The sequence below is a fragment of the Poromitra crassiceps genome, assembly GCF_964638095.1.
Source record: "Poromitra crassiceps genome assembly, chromosome: 14".
NCBI lineage: Eukaryota > Metazoa > Chordata > Actinopteri > Beryciformes > Melamphaidae > Poromitra > Poromitra crassiceps.
The window spans coordinates 15,131,574-15,153,195 of record NC_139633.1 but is presented as its reverse complement, the minus strand read 5'-3'; the positions used below and the strand labels follow the sequence as shown (position 1 = coordinate 15,153,195).

General features: G+C 44.4%; 1 protein-coding gene across 1 annotated transcript in view; it reads right to left on the bottom strand.

Moving 5' to 3' along the window:
• LOC310788810 (CUB and sushi domain-containing protein 1) overlaps positions 1 to 21,622 on the bottom strand; it is a gene marked incomplete at its 3' end in the record, with an annotated part of 351,287 nt that overhangs the window by 101,676 nt on the left and 227,989 nt on the right. The window contains 6 exon segments of the mRNA XM_083650384.1: positions 1,204 to 1,391; positions 4,578 to 4,716; positions 7,434 to 7,625; positions 13,555 to 13,766; positions 15,232 to 15,358; positions 20,524 to 20,715. Of these exon segments, the coding sequence (XP_083506510.1) occupies positions 1,204 to 1,391; positions 4,578 to 4,716; positions 7,434 to 7,625; positions 13,555 to 13,766; positions 15,232 to 15,358; positions 20,524 to 20,715 (1,050 nt within the window).

Sequence of the window (21,622 nt, the reverse complement as noted above, 5' to 3'; positions counted from 1 at the left end):
CAAGAAAAGAATGGAGAAGAAAGAAAAGAGGGGGAAGCAGAGACAGACCAGAGACAGATGAGGAGTCAATTACAGTCAAAAAGTGTCTTGCATCGTTATGACCTGGCTCTGTGCCAGCTTGTTTGCTTCCCTGCGATCATCCAATCTTGACGGAGGGAAACAGAGCGACAGAGAGCGATAGCAAGAGAGAGGGAAAGAGAGAGAGAGTTGGAGGGAGAGATAGACGTGAAAACAGGGAGATGGTTATGCTTGTATTTTAATTAGAGGGATGGAGGATGAAAAGTAGTGAATTAAAGACAATGAGGCAGCGTGAGGAGATAGACAACAGAGAGAGAGAGAGATCATCGTTTTTAAAAAAATCAGAGATGAATGGAGTCAGAGAAAAGGAGAGTTGATCTAGCCTCTAGTCAGCCTTATGCCTAAGGATGAATTCCACATTGGCTCTATAGATTTTAATATCACCTCCAGAGTCAATCCAACCAGTCAGTAGGACGAGTCACAATCTGAGGAAGTAACATGCAGTGCCGCGGCTGGCCATTGGGTGCCCTAAGCATACATTATTTTGTTGTGCCCCCACCCCCGTCCCAAGAAAAACTTGTCATGTATGTATGTATTGAGAAATCTGGTAATAGTAATTTCGTTATGTTTTACTTGAGATGCCTGAATTATTTCATGTTACAAGCAGAGGCGCTTTATTTTGAAACTCCAAGAAGGAAGTGCAAGCTGGACTGAAAAGTACGCCGTTTATCTCCCTTTCTTTTGCAGCATGTTGGAGAAATAAATGTTCGGTTTGAACAACACCCGTTCTGATCATCATTGTAGAGCAAGATGATCGCTTCCACTACACAACACTGTATATTTACGTAGGCTACGTTACATATTTGAGGAATCTCACACTTGTACTGATGTCCAGCATGCAAAAAGCACAAAGTGCAATGGATTCAATAATATGAAACAAATAAAACATGAGAGAAAATACAATATTAAAAAGCAGACAAAATCAAAACGGCGATATTAAAACTATGATATTAAAACTATGATATTAAAACAAGTGTGTGCAAGCGCTGACATCTCAGCCATTGCAAAAGTGCTTCTGCAGATCCCATCATCTTACATCTGGCCGGATTACAGGACCTTCACGATGCACTTATTGGAAAACTCAAGGGGAAATGACGTCGAGCCAAAGTTCTAGAGTTTAATTACCTCGAAATTCGATGGCAAAGCCAGACATGCCCAGCGAAGCGTCGGATCTGAATGCCAGGAAGAGACTGTTAGTGCTGCTCTCGATTCGCTCAGGGGCCTGGTTGCCTTGGAGACTTGCGAGTATCGGCCCGTTTGAGTCGTCCCCCTCGTAGATATGCAGGAAGTCGTAACTTGGCTCCATGTTAAAACTGCAAAGAAAAACCAAGGTCTCAGAGTTGACATTGTACATTTTCTAACTAAGCAATTGATGCTGCGATGTGTTTTGAAGTTCAATAAGCGCTTTATTTTATAACTGCCGATTTGTTTGTCCAATTCCTCCTTTAATCGTTTAAAATGTTAATTGTGTTAGTTCAATTTTGTTTGACTTGATTTTTTGTATGTGACTACTGCATGCAAAACTAAAACTGTATTTGTCTTCTTTATCCCTGTAGAACCCTTGGTTGCAAAATTACCTCTTTTAGCTATCCTAAAAAATAAATACATACATAAATAAATACATAATCTGTAAGTGTGTGTGTGTGTGTGTGTGTGTGTGTGTGTGTGTGTGTGTGTGTGTGTGTGTGTGTGTGTGTGTGTGTCATCACCTCAACTCTTGTCATATTTATGTAAATGTGATTCACTTAATTACTGACTTTGTAGGTTCATTAAAGGTGTATTTGTTGTTTTATCCCCAAATGGGTCTTATTATCCCAATGATCTGAATGCTATGTATGTGTACTGTACAGCCGGGCCGGGCCCCTGACAGTAGCACAAATCTCGTTTAACCCTGTGAGAGAAAATGAGAGGAGGGTGATATAAAAAAAAAACTAGAAGGACTGCAACGCGGACTTATGCCTCCGCCATTAGTTCATTCTTGAGTCCAAATCGCCATTTGAAGCAAATTGGAAGAAATTCCGTCAAGGCGCTCCTGTGATGTTGCATTACAGAGCTTGGAAATTGGGTGTGTGTGGTCACAGTGACCTTGAACTTTGACCACCAAAATGTAATCAGTTCATCCTTGAGTCCAAGTGGACGCTTGAGGCAAATTCGAAGAAATTCCATCAATACATTCCTGAGATATCGCGTTAACAAGCTTGAAAATGGCATTCGAGAGGTCACAGTGACCTTGACCTTTGATAACCAAAATGGAATCAGTTCATCCTTGCATCCAAGTGGATGTTTGAGCCAAATCAGAAGAAATTCTATCAAGCCGTTCTTGAGATATTGCGTTAACCAACTTGGGAATGGCGTTCGTGAGGTCACAGTGACCTTGAAGTTTGACCACCAAAATGTAATCCATTCATCCTTGCGCCCAAGTCGACGTTTGAGCCAAATTGTCAGAAATTCCATCAAGCCGTTCTTGAGATATTGCTTTAACGAACTTGGGAATGGCATTCGTGAGGTCACAGTGAACTTGACCTTTGACCACCAAAATCGAATCAGTTCATCCTTGAGTCCAAGTCGATGTTTGAGACAAGTTTGATTAAATTCCGTCAAGGCATTCCTGAGATATCGCGTTAACAAGCTGGAAAATGGCGTTCGAGAGGTCACAGTGACCTTGACCTTTGACCTTTGACCACCAAAATCTAATCAGATCATCCTTGAGTCTAAGTCGATGTTTGAGGCAAATGTGATGAAATTCCGTCAAGGCATTCGTGAGATATCGCGTTAACAAGCTGGAAAATGGCGTTTGAGAGGTCACAGTGACCTTGACCTTTGACCTTTGACCACCAAAACCTAATCAGATCATCCTTGAGTCTAAGTCGATGTTTGAGGCAAATTTGATTAAATTCCGTCAAGGCATTCCTCAGATATCGCGTTAACAAACATCGTACGGACGGACGGACGTACGTACGGACGGACAACCCGGATCCATAATGCCTCCGGCCTGGCTATCGCCGGCGGAGGCATATAAATTAAGCCAGGGAAGAGCCATATATTTTGGAAAATGTTCAGAGAAGGGCCGACAGACATGCAGTGGTGCTGCGGCAGTGCAGGAATGGTTCCGCACAGGGGACAAAAGTTAGTGGCAATTAGTGACAGTGATTAAGGATTAAAGCTGCCAGCGCCACTGGCCTTCACAAGAGCTACAGTGGTGGCTTTAGCCCTCTGTGGCAAGTCGTGATAGTGTGACTATTTAATTGTGGCTTCCTTAACTTCCTTGTTGATCTTCTCTGTGATCTGTTCTTCATATTTTCCTCTGACAATTCAAACGTATAGCAAAGAGTCACACAGCAGTAATTGCATCATATTGTTAGACTAACTTCTGATCCACTTGACAGATGTGAGCAGTGTGGAATGAAAGCACCTTATACCTGTGTGTGAATACCTCTGACCTGTTGACGAGGGATTTCATTAAATAATACATAAATTATACACTATCTTTAATTAAACAGTGAGTCCATTTCCATATACAGTGCAGTAGAGTACATCAGGGACGTGCACAGGCCCCCGGGTGGCGCCGGTGGTGCTCAAGCACCTGCCCTTTTTGGCCTTTGACTGAGAAGTGGCCTTCTTTGCCAGACACGTCCGACATGACTGTGTTTCAGAGGCTGTAGCGGGCTCACCTTTGAAGCGAGTGCAGATACTGGTAGCATATGAAACTGGAAGAGCTGAGGCATCCATTGCTACCAACCTTGTCATGCTAGCTTGTTAGCAAGGGGGCTACATAACACTCCAAACTTAGGCAAAAATGATGGCGATAACAAGATATCGGAATGAGAATGGGTTCTATGGGTACCCACCACGAGTCTCCCCTTTCCATACAGTATATATTATTCCTGTCATGCGGGTTCTAAGGGCAACACTGCGTTTTATTGCAATGAACTTTTGAGGACGTTATAGTTTATAACTGCCCATTAAAATGACTGTACTGGAGACATCCATGCATTTATTATTCAGGAGAATGTATTTGGTATTGGTCTATGGGAAAATGTTTCATGTTCAGTGTCCCTTAGGCCTTAGTTAAGGGGGACAGTGGTGCGGTTCAGACAGTTTATTTAAAGGTTGTAACTGCTTACTAGATTAGAGCTTTTAAAACATCAGAAACACTTTGGAGAGGTTCATAGGTTTAGGGTTAGGTTTATTTATTTACAATTATGTTCTGTGTAAGAAATGATTTGTTTAGTGTAGTTCTACTTCAAGATGAAAAGTGTTGCTCTCACTAAACTTGCCATAACAACCCATTGAATTGTCGCAATACTTTCTGTGATAACATCGTCAAGGTAACTACATGTTCAAATACATGTAATGATGATGCTTAGCTGCTACATACTCACAGCTCTTATCATTTCGGTGTGGGCGGAGAGGGTCCGTTAAATAAAACGGTTAATGCACACAGCCACGTCTGTGTAGGTGGAGAACCAGGTGTTAGAAGTGGGTGGTGGAGGAGGTACCTTTTGAAGATGAGGGCGATGACAAAGTCAGGGTTCACTCGAACTCTCCAATCACACTCTTTCCCCGGCGGGTAGGGCTGAGGGTAGTTAGGAGAGAGGATGACTCCAGACGGACCGCTGACATTTCCCCCACAGGTCGCTACAGAGAGGGAGAGAGAGAGAGAGGGGGGGGGGTGAGAGAGAGAGGGGAGAGAGAGAGAGAGAGAGGGGGGGGGGGGGGTGAGAGAGAGAGGGGAGAGAGAGAGAGAGAGAGAGAGAGAGAGGGAGGTGAGAGTGAGAGGGGAGAGAGAGAGAGAGAGAGAGAGAGAGAGAGAGAGGGGGGGGGGGTGAGAGTGAGAGGGGAGAGAGAGAGAGAGAGAGGGAGAGAGAGAGATGATTAAAACGGGTAAGGTTGGGGGGTAATTTGAACAGAGAACCACACCTGATTGGCTGTGCACATCGACCTGAGGAGCAGAGGAAGGGAGAGGAAAGAGGAAGTTAGAGACAGGAGGCAGGGCAGGGGGTCAGTTAGGAGAGGGAGAATCACCCCTGGCAGACCACTGGTATTACCTGCACAGGCAGATGGAGAGACTCGGAGAGCAAGGTGGAAACGGAGACAGAGAGAGATTTGGTTACAGAGGGCAGGGCTGGGGGTCGTTTGGAGAGAGAGAATCACCCCTAATGGTCCTGTTATCGCACAGCGAGCGAGACAGAGAGGAAGAGCGTCTATCGGCAGGAGGAATAGATAGATGCATTCCAGCAGCAGTTCAGCCATGTGAAGGAAGAATTTGAAACATTGGAGAGGTGCCACGGGGGCGGCAAGGTGCCATGGGGGGGCGGCGGGTGGGAGGGGAGGTGTTATCAACAGAGGAACAGAGGTAAACAAAGGCATTAACAGGCGCGCACACACACACACACACACACACACACACACACACACACACACACACACAGAGTACACACCAAGGAGTGGGAAAGATCACAACACATCACAACATGACCTCTCACACTGAATAACAATAGAATGATTAACTTCATATCATTGGAAACCTGTTGCAGCAGCTCTCTCACATTCTTATTTTTAGCAGCAAATTTGAACCTGACGCTGCCAGATGGACGGTGTTGTTTTCATGTGATCTGATCTCATGATCTCATGATCTCATGATCTCATGATCTCATGATCTCATGATCTCATGCGAATCTCGCTGCCTTGCAAGGTTACGCTAAGCAAACTTGGCATGGAGGTCAAATGTGTGTGTGTGTGTGTGTGTGTGTGTGTGTGTGTGTGTGTGTGTGTGTGTGTGTGTGTGTGTGTGTGTGTGTGTGTGTGTGTGAAGGTGTGTGTGTTTGAAGGTGGGTGTTTGTGTTCATGCCAATTGGCTTGGGGGGACGGGGCGGTGGAAGGGGGGGGGGGGGGGGGGGGGGGATTTCTAAATGCAGGGTGGCCGAGGCAGAGTAGGGTGGGCTGCCCCTACCGTCCTGCATTTTGAAAATCCGCATAATGTGGTCACAGCTATAATTGCGAATCCGCACTTGTTCATAAGCGATGCTAAAATAACAGTGTTGTTTTGAACAACATTTGCCATTTGCTCTCTTCAGCATCACTTCTGTTTTTTATTGTCATTGTCTTTTTTTTTTTATCACCGGGGCCATTGTGCACCATGTTGTTTTATTGTAGCAGGAGCAGCACCCAGGCTGACCACCCGGGCTGAGAGTGCAGGAGAAGGTTAGAGAACCTGCTTCTATCTAGCAAACGTGAGGTCAATTCCAAATGACGGATGAGCCGGCTTCCTGGGTCAGGAGGCAGAGGGAATATCGGGAATGCAGCTTAATGTGTTTCCCAGAGACATGATTACAGGAGCAAATACTGGCCTTCGTGACCTTGCTGGAGGGCTTCCAGATAGCGCGGGCTGATAGGGGGGGGAAGGAGAGTGGCAAGACAAAGGGAGGCAGTCTCGCCATCTTTGGTATAGTACTGGAGTGTGGACTACTACTTACTACAGTTTGGGTTAGGGTTAAGGTTAGGGTTACATGGTCAAACCAAACGGTTCAGATATATTTAGAAACAGGAGTACATAACATTTCACTCAGAGCAAAACGTAACAAAATTGTGGATTTAAAGAAAATAGGTTTTCAATGTCGTTTTTTTTCAAGTTTTGGTCCGAGTGAAATGTTCTATGGTCTCTCCCGATTCTAAATATATCTGAACCGTTTGGTTTGACCAAGTAAAACTAGTTTTATACGCTTTTTACGAAATGTCTATGGGAAAATAAAGGGCGGATAAAAATCTCTGGTACAGTGCTGAAGCAGGAAGTAGGCGGTCACTTTGCCTCTCTATAGCTGTGGCCAGACAAAGTTCTGCTCACTCACTCACACACACATGGACACTTCTCATTCTTATAGTAAGAATAAGAAGCTGAGTGGAGGAATGAATAGTCAGGGGAAAAAAGAAACTTTGACGAGCTACAGCACTTTCTGGATGATCCCCACATTTCCGGGAGCCAAAGGTATTTTGAGATAATAACTTAACATTGAGATAATAGCATTTTTCCTATGTAGTCCAAATTCCTTACTGTGCAATTACTTCTATAATTCTCCTACAACTCGCCCACCAGAGTCACATTTCCAGATTCTTTTTCGACTTTTTAAACTTCAATAGGTGCTGGATAATAGACCCTTTTCACGGGGGCCATTTTGTGTGGAAAAGACAGAATAAACACAGGTGCAAGCAAAACACTAATGAGGGTTTCCAAATTCCAATCGTGGAAGTTGGAAACCCTCATTAGTGTTTTGCTTGCACCTGTGTTTACCCTGCCTTTTTGACACAAAATGGCCCCCGTGACAAGGGTCGATTGATCAAATGTGATGTACACCTACCTATACATGTTGGAGGGTCAGGTTGCCAGTAGAATCTGTTGTCCAGGCGTACACATGTGATGGTGTCCTCTCCCTGGAGCTGGTAGCCCGGGTCGCACTGGAACGTCATACTGTCACCGGGCTCCTTACTGTCCCCATATCGAGAACCATTGACTGGGATGCCTGGGTCATTGCAGGTCGTGGCTGTAGTGGCTATGGAGTATGACAGAGAGAAAGAGACATTCACATATATTGTAGCAGGGTTTTTCTTGCATAGAAGATTTTTTTTTGTCTCTCCCCCCTCTCCCCCAAGAGGTTTTAGATACTCCCAAAAGGCCCAATTAAGGGACACACACACACACACACACACACACACACACACACACACACACACACACACACACACACACACACACACACACACACACAATATTTGGGTAAAAATTGGGGTGTTGAGAGTTGAAACACAAACTCAGCAGGGAGTTGTGCAGTTAGATTACCACAGATTCAGAACTGGAAACACACACACACACACACACACACACACACACACACACACACACACACACACACACACACACACACACACACACACAAATACTGATGTAGTTGAGTTCAGGACAATCCTGACTGCATACCAATTCACAATTAAGCATTTCTACTGTATCAAATTAGAGAATTTCAGAGTTATAGACAACAGTAAGCATGGGTCCGACCTAGCCTGGGTAAACCCAGCCCCCGCGTCACATGGGGGCTGGGTTTACCCAGGCTAGGTCCGATCATGCTAACTGGTGTGCGTTGTCTAGTCAGCCCCCAAAGGCCCATTCTGAGCCAGGAGAAAGCCCGTGTAGGCAGGGAGAAAGATAGCTTGAGAAAGACGTGCACATACAGTATATACACGGGGGCACGGTTACCAGTGGTAACTGTGTGGACAGAGAAGCAAAGACACACAGAGACAGACACACTGTCAGTCGTCTGTAAAATTGGCGAGTCCTAATGGGGACCTTTTTCTGGTCCTTAGTGCCATCATACTAAGAATATAACTGACAGAAATGTCCCTGGTCATTATCGTGTAGCACTGGTGGCTGGAGATACAGATGGAAACAGAGACACAAACAAAGGAATATACAAACCGATTAAAGGCAAACCAAAATAAACAAGACTGAACGCGTCGTCGCCCAACACGAACGAAACAGGCACCCTGCACCAGCCAGGCCAGAGAGACATCTCTATACTGTATACTGAGGTTCAGCACCAGAGACAGCGCCCACACAGGAGACAAGCGGGCAGGCAGAGAGTGTGGGAGAGCAGATACTTTCCCCACTCCCGGTGTGGCAGAGGTCAAGAGAGCACACCTGTTCCTCATCAGCAATCAGGAGGCTCCCTACTTAAGTCCTGTCAGCGCACTCAGTCAGGGGAGAGGAAGGTGCTTGTGAGTGGGTGAACGTCTCGGTGCTGCTGACCTCTGCCTGATGGACTGTTTACCTGTTGAGCGGACGCCCCCGGAAACCGATCTGCTGCCGCGTGAACTCACGAGCGGTTTGCTAACGAAAAACGCACAGACATTTTCTCCTCCGTCGCTCACTACCCTGCCCTCTGTACAGTGGCAGCCTGCTTCAGTCGCTGCTCCCAGCCGAACGCTTGCAGCCTGCTGCCACATCAAAAGAGCTGAACTGTGTTACACCATAAGGACATTGTTGGAGAAACCAATGACATCTATACTGTTTATTAAGAGGTTGAATTGGTTTGTTATGTTATGTTTTTTATGTTTTATGATGTTTATTTATGTCTTTTGTTTGTTTCTTGCCTGCTGAGACCAAGGACCACAATAGAAATAAGTCCATGACTTTTTGTGTTATTCTTGACACGTTTTTTTTATGATGCATGTAACATGTATTTTTAATCAATCTTGTCAAATAAAATCAATCAATCAATCAATCATGTTAAGTGTAAGTATGTTAAGTTAAGTTTCTGTTTTAACTTTGTTTAATCTGCCAAGGATCTTGACAGGGACCTGTCATGGCACAGATGCCAGTTGAAGATGGCTGTATGTTTCCCCAGGTCGAGTGGTTCCTTGGCTTCACTCCTTTTGGCTGACATTGTTAATACATTGTTAATCAAGCACTTCCTGTGTTCCACCTGAAACCTCTGCCTCCTCTCTCTGCCCTCTGCCAAGTGCCACATCCCCTTCAGCTCACCAGTAACAAGATGATGCATCCTTATTGGACTGCTGCTTTCTGAGAGATCCCATTTGAGTTTGAAATGTGATCTTTTAATTACAGCACCCCATCAGACCAATCAGTGTAATGTTTTCAAATGCCAGGACACAGTGCCAAAGTGTGTCATCCCTCCCAAGGTTTGTCAAAATGGCACCGGTCTGAGATATCAGGTTTGAGCTAAACAATTTTGACCTTTAGATGCTTCAGTTTTAAATGTCAACCTTTAAAGCGTCCCCATCAGACGCCATCAGACCAATCAGTGTGATTCTTGTAACACTGGAACACAGGTAGGAAATGCATCATCAGTGTTTATTTTGACATGCAATTAAAGACTAAAATACTCACCGATGAAGGCTTTTTACAATTTTTACATCAACAAAGACGATTATGGCGGCTAAATCAAACTGCTTCATCCTAGCTTCTTTTTTTTTGCAGTAAAGTTATTCGGGAAAGTTCTTTTGATGTTGATGACAGCTGAGTCAGTAATGAGGACATTTGGGTTTGTTGTAACCAGTGAATCCCTTTTTTGTAGTCTTCAGTCATGTTTGTCTATATATCTTTCAGCTATGTCACCCCCTGGTGAACGGACTGGATAGCATCTCTATTTGAACCCACATTATCGACTCTCCAATTAGTCACGAAGCGGAATGGAATGAGATTGGGTGAAATGATAGAGCAAATCTTATCAGCCTAAGGGCCAATGCCAAAATGATATTACAACATCCAATATTATTGAAATGACTCTCAGAATATCCTATTAACTTTTATTTTCCGTATATGCATTTACTTGAAGGCAATGCTGTGAGTCACAGACTAAATAAATTTAAGAGCTGTCCTTTTGATAAACATTCCTGCGTACATCCAAACATAATATCTTCACATGGTGTATATTATACTGTAGGCTAATATCTTTTCATTGCAAACAACATTTATTCCATCAGATTAGCAGACTCGCAGGGGGACAGAGAGAGGACAAAAGGAGAGAGAAACAGGGAGAATGAGAAAGAGTTGTGCTTGTGTCATTCCGTTAATTGACTCAATAAATCCTTGCTTGAAATAAACTAATGGTAAAAACCAGTGGTAAATATTACCATCAGTTTAGTAAATCAGTGTGGGGGTAAATATAAGTAGCAATAGTCATTACCATAGTAATGGCATATCAGGGGTTTGATTAGCATGCTAGTGGGTGTAAATATTTATGGTTGTAAATACAGTATGGGGGCTGCTGGGAAATAAACTAAATAAATGTGTGTGTGTGTGTGTGTGTGTGTGTGTGTGTGTGTGTGTGTGTGTGTGTGTGTGTGTGTGTGTGTGTGGGTGCGTGCATGGGTGTGTGAGAGAGAGGGAGCACACTGTAAGTAAATATTTACGATTGGAAGTATATAGTTCTGAACTGTCACAATGACTATATTTACAGGCACGAATTATTCATTTTTTTAAGCTGTTGGCTGATGAAAATGAATATCCCACTAATATTCCTGCTTACATGCAGGCGTCTATACGTTTACACTGGAATGTAAAACGTCCCCGTTTTTACACTACGTCCCGTGTCGTAGTGTAAATTATATATATTATATACAACCTGCTGTCACAGAACATCTGACTTCACTTTTAAATAACTAACTAACCTGGGATGAGTCCACACTCAAAAGTTGTATTCCCCACCTCCCGGTTTCCTTCAAAATGGGCTGGGACACAAAATGAGCCACAGGCCTGTATTCTGCTGGGCTCATACATGACAAGAAGAGCACTGATTAATGGACCTGGGTCCCAGGGTCCATCCATCTTATCTGCAGTCGGGTCACGGAGGTAGCAGTTCCACCAGGGGACCCCAAACGTCCCATTCCCTGGCCACATTAACCAGCTCTGACTGGGGGATCCTGAGGCCTTCCAAGGCCAGGAGATGCAATCCCTCCACCTGGTCCTCGCTCTGCCCCGTGGCCTCGTCCCAGCTGGACGTGCCTGGAAACCCTCCATGGGGAGGCCAGTAAGCATTCTTATTAGATGCCCTTTCTAGGAAGACGCAGCGGATCTACTCTGGAGTCTCTCACGGGTGACCGAGCTGCTCACCTTGTCCCTAAGGGAGGTGCCAGCCACCCTCCTGAGGAAACCCATTCCGGCTGCTTGTATCCGTGATCTTGTCCTTTCAGGTTATGACCCACAGTCTATGACGGTGAGAGTTTGAATGAAGATTGACCAGTAGATTGAGAGCTTTGCCTTCTGGTTCAGCTTCTCTTTTCGTCACAATTGACCTTTTTGTGTCTAAAATGCAGGAAGTAACACAGGTGCAAACAAAACATTCATGAGGGTTTGCAACTTCCAAATCCATTTAGGTGTTCCAGTGCCGGGGGCCCTCGATGTTTTGGTTGCACCTGTTACTTCCTACCTTTTAGACAAAGAAAATGACTGTATAAAGAATATGGACACTGTGACGTCACCCATTGGTTTATGGACTCCCATTTTGAAGCATCCAGTTTGGCATTTTGGCTGCTGCCATCTTGGTCCTCGGTTTTCCACAGAGCCGCCTGTTATTGGTCCGTGATCAGGGAGCTGTTATTGGTCTGTGATCAGGGAGCTGTTATTGGTCCGTGATCAGGGAGCTGTTATTGGTCCGTGATCAGGGAGCTGTTATTGGTCCGTGATCAGGGAGCTGTTATTGGTCCGTGATCAGGGAGCTGTTATTGGTCTGTGATCAGGGAGCTGCGAGACCACTGGACAGGCAACCTGTCAGTCCTGGCCACACCTCGAAATCCTGTCCATGAATATCACAAACAGGAGAGGTTCCCATCCGAAAACAAGGTTGACTTTCTACAGAGAACCCGGACACAGCTCTCGCTTTGGGTGTACACAGAAAATGGATGGCCCTCAATAGTGACCCCCCCCCCCTCCCCCCCGCACCCCATGCTCCTGCAGCAGCTCCCACTATATCTCCTGGAGGACCTGGTCATAAGCCTCTGAATCTACAAAGCACGTGTAGACCCGGTAAGCATAGTACTCCCAGGTCCGGTCCAGGATCCTTGCGAGAGCAAAGAGCTGGTCCGTTGTTCCATGACCAGAATCCGTATTGTCGGCCAGACCCTCCTTTCCAGCACCTTAGAGTAGACTTTCCCACGGAGGCTGAGTCATGTGATGCCTCTGTCGTTGGCACACACCCTCCGGGTCGCGCTTCTTAAACAGGGGAACCACCACATCTGTCTGCTACTCCCTACCCCAGGCACTGTCCCAGATTCGCACGCAACGTTGAAACGATATGTCATCATCCACGACAGCTCCTCAACACCTAAAAACCTTCAGCAGTTCTGGATGGATCTCATCACTCCCCGGGGCTTTTCCACTGTGGAGTTGTGTGACTACCTCAGTGACTTCCTCCAGGCAAATGGATGTTGATATCCCATCATCCTCCAGCTCTGCCTCTGACACAGAGTGTGGGTTAGTTGGCTTCAGGAGTTTCTCAAAGTGCTCCTTCCACCACCCGATGACCTCCTCAGTGAAGGTCAACAGTGTCCTATCCTCGCTGTATACAGCTTGGAGCTCGCATGGATCCCCATTTCCCTCAGGATTGTCCCCAGCAGGATTGTACAAAATTTCTCATTTGAGTCCTTGACTGATTGTCTTTTTCTTTTTAAGAAATCCTGTTAAATGCTGCATTCATTTTACATGAATTCTCTTATGTCCAAAATAAATGAAGCTTATAATAACAAAGAAGCTATAAGGCTTTGTATGTAATTGTAAATGGTTTTTGTTCATAAATGGATCTGAAGGATACATTGGGGTAGACTACACAAATCAGCGATTTTATCGCTGATTTGATTATTAGGATTTTTTTTGTCAGTCAGTCAGTCAGTCAGTCTATCTGCTTGTGTGTCTCCCCCACCATGTGAATTCCCCAGTACTGACTTTGATTTAGAGTCAGGGTTACTTACTAGAGAATTGTATAGAAAATCCTTGCTTGCTGATAAAGTAATCCGAATCAAACTGCAGCGTGAGTATGTTGAACGTAGAGTGGGTGTCTTCAGGTAAGGCTGGCCCAGACCATTCCTTCAACAGGATGCCCCCTTCCGACGGACCAGATGGACCGTCCCAGACTCTCAGGATGTCGTGGCCAACCTCAGTGTCAAAGACAATGAAGTGGAGGCTGAGACAGAAAGCACACACGGCGCCAACAGGCATATTAACAACTGTTCTTTTTTTTAACACACGGGCACACACACACACACGGGCACACACACACACACACACACACATATACATTTATGAACGTCTTCAGTGCCAGCAGGTGTAACTGAGATGTGTTGAGAATCACGATGGTGGCATAATGACTAATGTGATGTATTCTCCACCACAACAGCGGGTTGACGGCAAACGTTTATCTATCATTAGTGAATACATATGACCACCTGACTGTCTTGTGAGCATCATCCTCTATAGTTGTAGAGTGGAGGTTGTTATATGGAACAGGGTATCATCACATGTAACCCTACCACAGCTGCTGCTATTGCTCATGCTAGCTTGTCTGTCTTTTTGGGGCGGGCCCCATGAGCGACGTGGATGCTGTATGGATTAGCTTGGATGGCTTGTTCCGCGCCTCATGGTTCAGCCAATCCCGAGTCAGCAGCCTCTTCCCAAGCAGCTGTGTTAGACAGCAGCTTAGCGCACTAGCTTTAAAGTCACGCCCACCTCATTCTATCATCCAAAAACAGAGCAGATTTTTTAATGAAAACCTATCTCATTAATTCAGAAAAACAGGGTGACCCCCCTGACTTTGTGTACCAGGAGGCGTACATAAAGATTCAGATCAATATCCTGTAACCATCAGAAATGTTTGAATCCCGCCCCTCCAATCAAATAAAACTGCTTCTCTCCCTAACTTCTGAATAGCTTCCCACGTTATGTTTCGTCTAAATATCCTGCTTCAACAGGAAATACTGTATATCACATGAAGGAAACAAGATACTGGGAAAAGTATGGTATTCTTAATTCTTTCTCCTATCCTTTATAGTTCATTTCTACTGTAAATTGTGTGTGTGTGTGTGTGTGTGTGTGTGTGTGTGTGTGTATATATATATATATATATTTGCGCTTTTCACAAGTTTTTTTTAACCTAGATCCCTTGTATCACTATCACACCATTTCTCTGTTTTGTATCCATTTATTATTTTTGTTATTATTGTTATCATTATTTATTCATTCATTCATTTGTTTGTTTGTTTACGTATCAATTATTTTTAAGTGAATCGTACTAAATTGATACTATCTTTAGTCATTATGATCGTTGTAATGGATCTACACATGTATGGAGATATGTTACATGTTACATGTTAATGGATCTACACATGTATGGAGATATGTTACAAAAATGTGGAGGAGGGGAAACAAGGAAACAAGATGTTATGCAAGCTGAACTGATTCAACGCTACTGCAAAGGCAATTCTGCACATCATTTTTGGCATATCCCGGAATTTCAAATGTATGTTATCAAATATTTATTGACTAGTTTCCTTTGGTGCCAAGCTAAAGCCCAGCTCCAGCGAGCTAACTGCAGCGTACCATCATATATCATTAGTATAATAATAACATAGTATTAACTCATTGATAATGACCTGATAGTCTTGCCTGTATCAGCCTCTATAGTCCAGGTGCAGTGGAGGTTGTTATCATATGGAGCGGGGTATCCAGGCGACAGGATGCGTCCTGAGACCGCTCCAGTTTTATGGCCTCCACACTCCGCTACAAGGACACAAGACACGCACGCACACACACGCACACACACGCACACACACACACACACACACACACACACACACACACACACACACACACACACATTGGAATACATTATTTTTTGTATATGCATATCTTTTTTACTTGACATATTAAAACTGTTATTGTTTACAACTTTATAATGGTTAGTACTGTTTTCATATGATATATACCCTACTAATGACCTACTGTATACATTTACCTAGAAAAGCTAGAAGAAATACTTTATCAGTACATTTACATTACACATTTATATATTTATTTATAGAACATATGCAGGAGACAGAACATGGCCAGAAACTGCATGAATGAAATGGACTGTTGCCCGCTGATGGAGCTGTCGGAGCTCCCTCAACATCACCAGATTCTTGATATCATATTTCCAGGTTATCTTTTCAGCCTTTTTTTACATTTCAATACATCTCGATGATAAGCTGTGACTTAACATGGCTCTGAATGCCTCCGAGGTGTGAAGGTTGGAAACAATGATTTTGAATCCTTACATCCACCTTGGATTATCTATGCTCAAGGTACAGATCTTAAAATTCTCCCAGGAGAGTTCAACGGGGAAAAAAGCTATTTCACACACAGCACACACACATGCCTGGCATTTTACCATTATTCTTTGTATTATTTACAGTATATGGTGTTTTGTTTGATTAGATAGCATACAGTGAAGAGAGACAGATGGGGGAGAAAGACAGATGAGATTTCAACTCATGGCGTTAGTAGCCTACACACTGCAGCCTGCGGAGCCACCAGATTTCTCATGTTTCTAAAGCAGTGTAGCTCTCTACATCATGTATCTCTGTGTTGTGTGTTTGTGTGAGTGAAGAGAGCACCGTTAAAACATGGCTGCAATCTACAATGCCATGACAACATACTGCTATCACATTACCTCAGGCTAAGCACACACGCACACACGCACGCACACACACGCACGCACGCACACACACACACAAACACACACACACACACACACACACACACACACACACACACACACAGACACGCACGCACGCACACACACACACACACACACACACGCAAACACACACAGACAGAGGGAGTGTCAATTTAAATGACCGTGTTTTACCAGCAGGGGGAAAGAGACATCGAAAGAGGCACAGAGAAAAAAGACACATAAAGAAGAGGTAGAGGCAGGAGCAGGGGCGTATCTACGGGTGGGCCTGGGTAGGCACAGGCCCACCCACTTCTTGCCCTGGCCCACCCAAAGATTTTTTTTTTTTTTTTTTTTAATTGGTTGTTTTCTAGACGCAAACTTGCTGCTGCCTTGCTAGCCAATGGTTTTGTAGCTTAAAAACGCAGGGCACATCATCTCCAGAGTCTAATGCATGACAACTTCATGACATCTAGGAATTTTGCGCGCTTTGAGCGCAAAATTTCGTCATGCAATTGCCCCACCAATTTTATCCAGGCCCACCCAATTTTATCCAGGCCCACCCATAATTGAATTTCTGCCTATGCCCCTGGGCAGGAGCACAAACTGATTTCACCAAGTAACAGCTGTTCCTGGACCAACAGTTCTTCCTAGTACGGCCCGGGAAAACCCCGCCCCCAAACTCATTTGATTGGTCGCCCCAATTGCTTCTTCCTGAAAACCTGCGACAAGTAAAAAAGATGTGGTTAAGAATGATTAGGGTTAGGGTTTTCCTATCTAATGATGACCAGACCCAAACCCTAACCCTAACCACATTGTTGTACTTGCCTATAAACCTAATGTCTAACCCTGATGTTTTATTAAAATGAGTGTGGTTCGATCGGGAGTCGAACCCCCAGTCCATGAGTTCAGCAGCAGGGTTTTTCCAGCCCATACTAGGAAGAAATGTTGGTGCAGGAACAACTGTTACTTGGTGAAATCAGATCATGCAGAGGGAGAGAGTGAGTGAGTGAGTAAGAAACAGTGATTTAGCGAGCCCAGAACACTGACAACTATTACAGTATTTCTTAAGATAGAAAGAGAAAGAGAGTGAGAGGCACACGTAGGCTGTACAGAGAGGAAGACAGAATGAAAGACAACATAAAAGGAGAGAGAGAGAGAGAGAGAGAGAGAGAGAGAGAGAGAGAGAGAGAATAGGTGGCAGTGCTAGTTCCTCATCTCCATGCTAGTACCGTACATGCAGATGTGGGACTGAGTCAGACAGACAGGGAATCAGACAGGTGGAGCATCAGAAAGACACATACATGCACGCACACACACACACACACACACACACACACACACACACACACATATGCACATGCACACACACACACACGCACACACGCACACACGCACGGTTGACAGACAAAAGAGGTAGATACAAAGGTACTGTAGCTAGGGAGCTAGTTAGCCCAAGGCTGTGCCAGCGAATATTCTCCCGGTTGCTGGCTTACCTGGAATGAGGCAGAGACAGAGCAGCTACAAATTAATGACTATGGAGGTACATGATGACTCTGTGTCACTCACACACAGGCACGCACACGCACGCGCACTCACACACACACACACACACACACACACACACACAGACACACACGCACAAATATGCAGACACTTTTTTGTTGCTATTAGCAACCGTATCAGGCCATGTCCCACGTAAGTGTTGGCAGGTTAGAGAGACTACAGTGTTTGGCTCTCCCGTGGGGAAGAATACCAAATTACCGTCACATCTGCCAAGTACCTGATTCTACCCATCTTTCTTCAACAAGGCACGGATATTAACAGGGAAATTGCCATGATTTCTCAAATGCACAGAATATTTGTAGGCGAGTGGTAATTCTGCAAAGGGATGTTGCGCTAGCTTTGTCAGAGGACTGTAAAGCTAGCTTTATAAAAGCAAATGTTCAGCAGCGTATGCGTCAGTGTGCTCGCTGCATGGAAATAAGATTAACCAGCTGTACGGGCGCGCGCTAGCTGACAGTAAAGGCCAACGAGGCTTGCCCACACAAAATGACTTTCACAGATCCACAAGCATAGAAAAGAGAAAGGTGTCACCTCGGTTGAGTTCAAGTGTTTTGGCAGGTCAGGAGGAAGAGAATGTTTGGCACACTCCTCTCTATCCCAATTAACAGCTGCCAAGTGCCAACTAAAGCTAAATCTGCCCCCCTGGCAGCCTATCTGTCTCACTACCTGGGATATATTCGAATAGATATTCAGGATGTGCCAAATAAGAAATCTTTTATGTCTTGTCATTTTCACCTTCTGAAAAATAAAAACCTGGCGTTGTGTGACTGGAGACAGCAGTTGCATAGTTTATGACGGTGAATAGACCGACATGCTTTCAGGCTGTTATCCTAGTGTACTTTCTAAAGCTAATTTCCTCAATCCTGTGTTGTTTCAGTTATGTGGTGACTTATGATAATTATATATACATAGTTAGTTGATGTGGGTTGTTCTTTCTCCAGTTGGAATAATTCTCAACACTTTAACTTGATCATTCACACAGGAGCACACAGGCAAGACAATTTAATTATTTTTTATTATTTTGATCAAAGTAGTACGGTACTTACTCAAGTTATTCACACACAATAAAATGGCAAGTGCCACTCATCATCTTGTGCAGAATAGTCTGTCTGTCACACAATAATCACGTGTTCATCATGTTGCCGACTAGGGATATCGATGCTGCATGCAGGGGAAACTCGGAAACTTTGGAGCATCGCTCGTGCACGTCCTATGCAAATGATAACTCCGCCATTATCCGTGTGCCATGGCACACATTTCACAGGAAAAGTCCATAGAAAACTATGCTCATCTCCATTCAATCATGACAGGAGGACTGAGGGAAAAGTTCTACTCTCAGAAATAAGATAACCAAAGCATATCTGCAGTCTGTCTCGCCTGTTGTGCGTTAAATAGACTCCTCGGATATAATCATAATCTCCCTCGCGGTCGCAATAGGTGCGCGCCATTGTGCACACAGTGAAATCCATCCGCAGCCTGCTTTATGCACAGCTGTTCCAGTTCACCTCAAAATGCAATCTGCAACTCCCCAGGATATATTCGTGCATCCGCAGTACGTCCTCTGGTAATAATGCACATGGAATATGAAGATCTTTCGGTAGCCTACGTTGTCGTGGAGAACACTTTAAAGTACCATGCAGTTTCTGCGTTGTCGGCATAATTAAGGGTGAGCTCTTGTCTTTTCTCTTTGATCTCAACGACCGGCTGTTGAGAGCTGCTACATCGTAGGCTACATCGGCCATGTTTGGTTGTTTTCGTTCCTCATACAGTAGCCTACACTATTACCGGCACATGAAGATATTCACTTAGGATACTTAATAGGAGGAACTGGGTGGATATATAATTTGAGCCTATTTTAATATAGGCTACAACTCAAATTGTGATTAGAGATGGGATTATTTTCACCGGACTTGGTGACCAGCATCATTTTAATTTGTCGGACTTTGATTCATTATAATAACGGCAATATGGCGGGATCTCTGTGTGAAAGTGGCAAGAGAGAGAGAGAGAGAGAGAGCGCGAGAGAGATTGAAATGAGTTCCCCTAGGCCAGTGGTTCTTAAGTGGGGTTCACCACGGGTCCTTGAGGGGGTTCCAGGGGTCCGCTAGCAATAAGGAGGGTAATATATTTTCACTATAAGTTAACACAATGACAGAATGTATGACTGTTTTGCTCATGGGTTTCATACACTTTCTGTAATCAAACGTGGTCTAATTTGTGTCAGTTTAAGGGTCCTTGAGGTGGAAAAAGTCTGCATGAAATAGGCCACGCCCATCACGGGGGAAAAGCTCCGTTCATTTCCACACACCAGCGTCATTTTCCTCAAATTAAACATAGCTAAAAGCTGTCAGCTGATCTAGCTGTCAAGGAAGTAAGTTGGAGTGTTCATCTTCCGTATATACGATCTTTTTGTGCAACACGCAACCATGCACGTGACATAGGAGAACACCAGGATTGGAGCGGGGATTTCTGTTTTCCCCCCGTGTTGGGCGTGGTTTCTGAATGATGACGCGTTACGCAGTGTCTCTATAGGCTTCCTTAATTATTGCCTGATTACAGGTCACGCCACTGAAGTCAAGCTGAAGTCAGAATTTAGACTAGACCCACTAGAATAAAGTAGACGGCTCTACGATTCAGGAGCCGACATGCTGCTTAGCATACTAACCGATACAGGAAGGAAGTGGTTTGTCCCAGACACGTCTGTCTCCACTGAGGCAGGTGAGAGTGCTGCTGCCATGGAGACTGTATCCAGGGTTACAGGAGTACAGGACGAAAGTGCTGGCGTAGTGGCCGTCGTCCTGGATTTTATAGCCGTAACTCGGCACGCCTGGTTCCTCACATCGGACCAGGTCGAAACCTAGAAACAGAACACACACAGAGAGAGACACACACACACACACACACACACACACACACACACACACACACACACACACACGCAGGTATTCACTCATGAGGTCAGTCTCTCCATGCAGCAACACAGCGCTGCATAAATGAACTGGGTGATGATTCAGAGCAGTTTTGGGGCAGGATGGCACACGTCCATTCTGCTCCTCTGCCAAATCCCACTGATGGCACTTCAGCTTTTATCATTCAATAGTAATGCTGCTAGAACCACATGCTGCTGACAGCTGAAATGAAAGCTAATGGATATTTTCACAGATTTCACAATGACACACTTTTTTCTATTATATTAAAAAACACATTATAGATTATGTAGGGATTATTCTGTTTTCTGTAAGATATTAAAATAAAATGTGTGAAAATGAGCTCTACCCTTCAAAAATGTTTGTTTCTCTAGGATTCATAAGCAAAATATAAAAACACTTCATGTCTTATACATACATGCATTGCAGTGTGTGTGTGTGTGTGTGTGTGTGTGTGTGTGTGTGTGTGTGTGTGTGTGTGTGAGAGAGAGAGAGAGAGAGAGGGGGGGGGGGTAATTTCTCTGTGCCCATGACAACAAAGAACAAGGAAGTTTCCCACCTCCAAGCTACAGTGATGAGAAACAAAGAGGATATTGTCTTCAGCATCTTTCCTGCAGTGGCCCTCAGGTCAACCTCTTATCAGAAACTTCAGAGTTGTTATGTAAGGGCTAATGTACTGTGAGCAAGTCATTATCACAAAATGATATGACCCTGGAGAGGCTTAGTTTGCTATAATCACTGGCTCCCTGTACATAAGCCCACTTATCACACGCCTACATAACGAAGACATTAATCATTTGACATTTGACATGAAACATCGATTTTAAAAGTATTTTA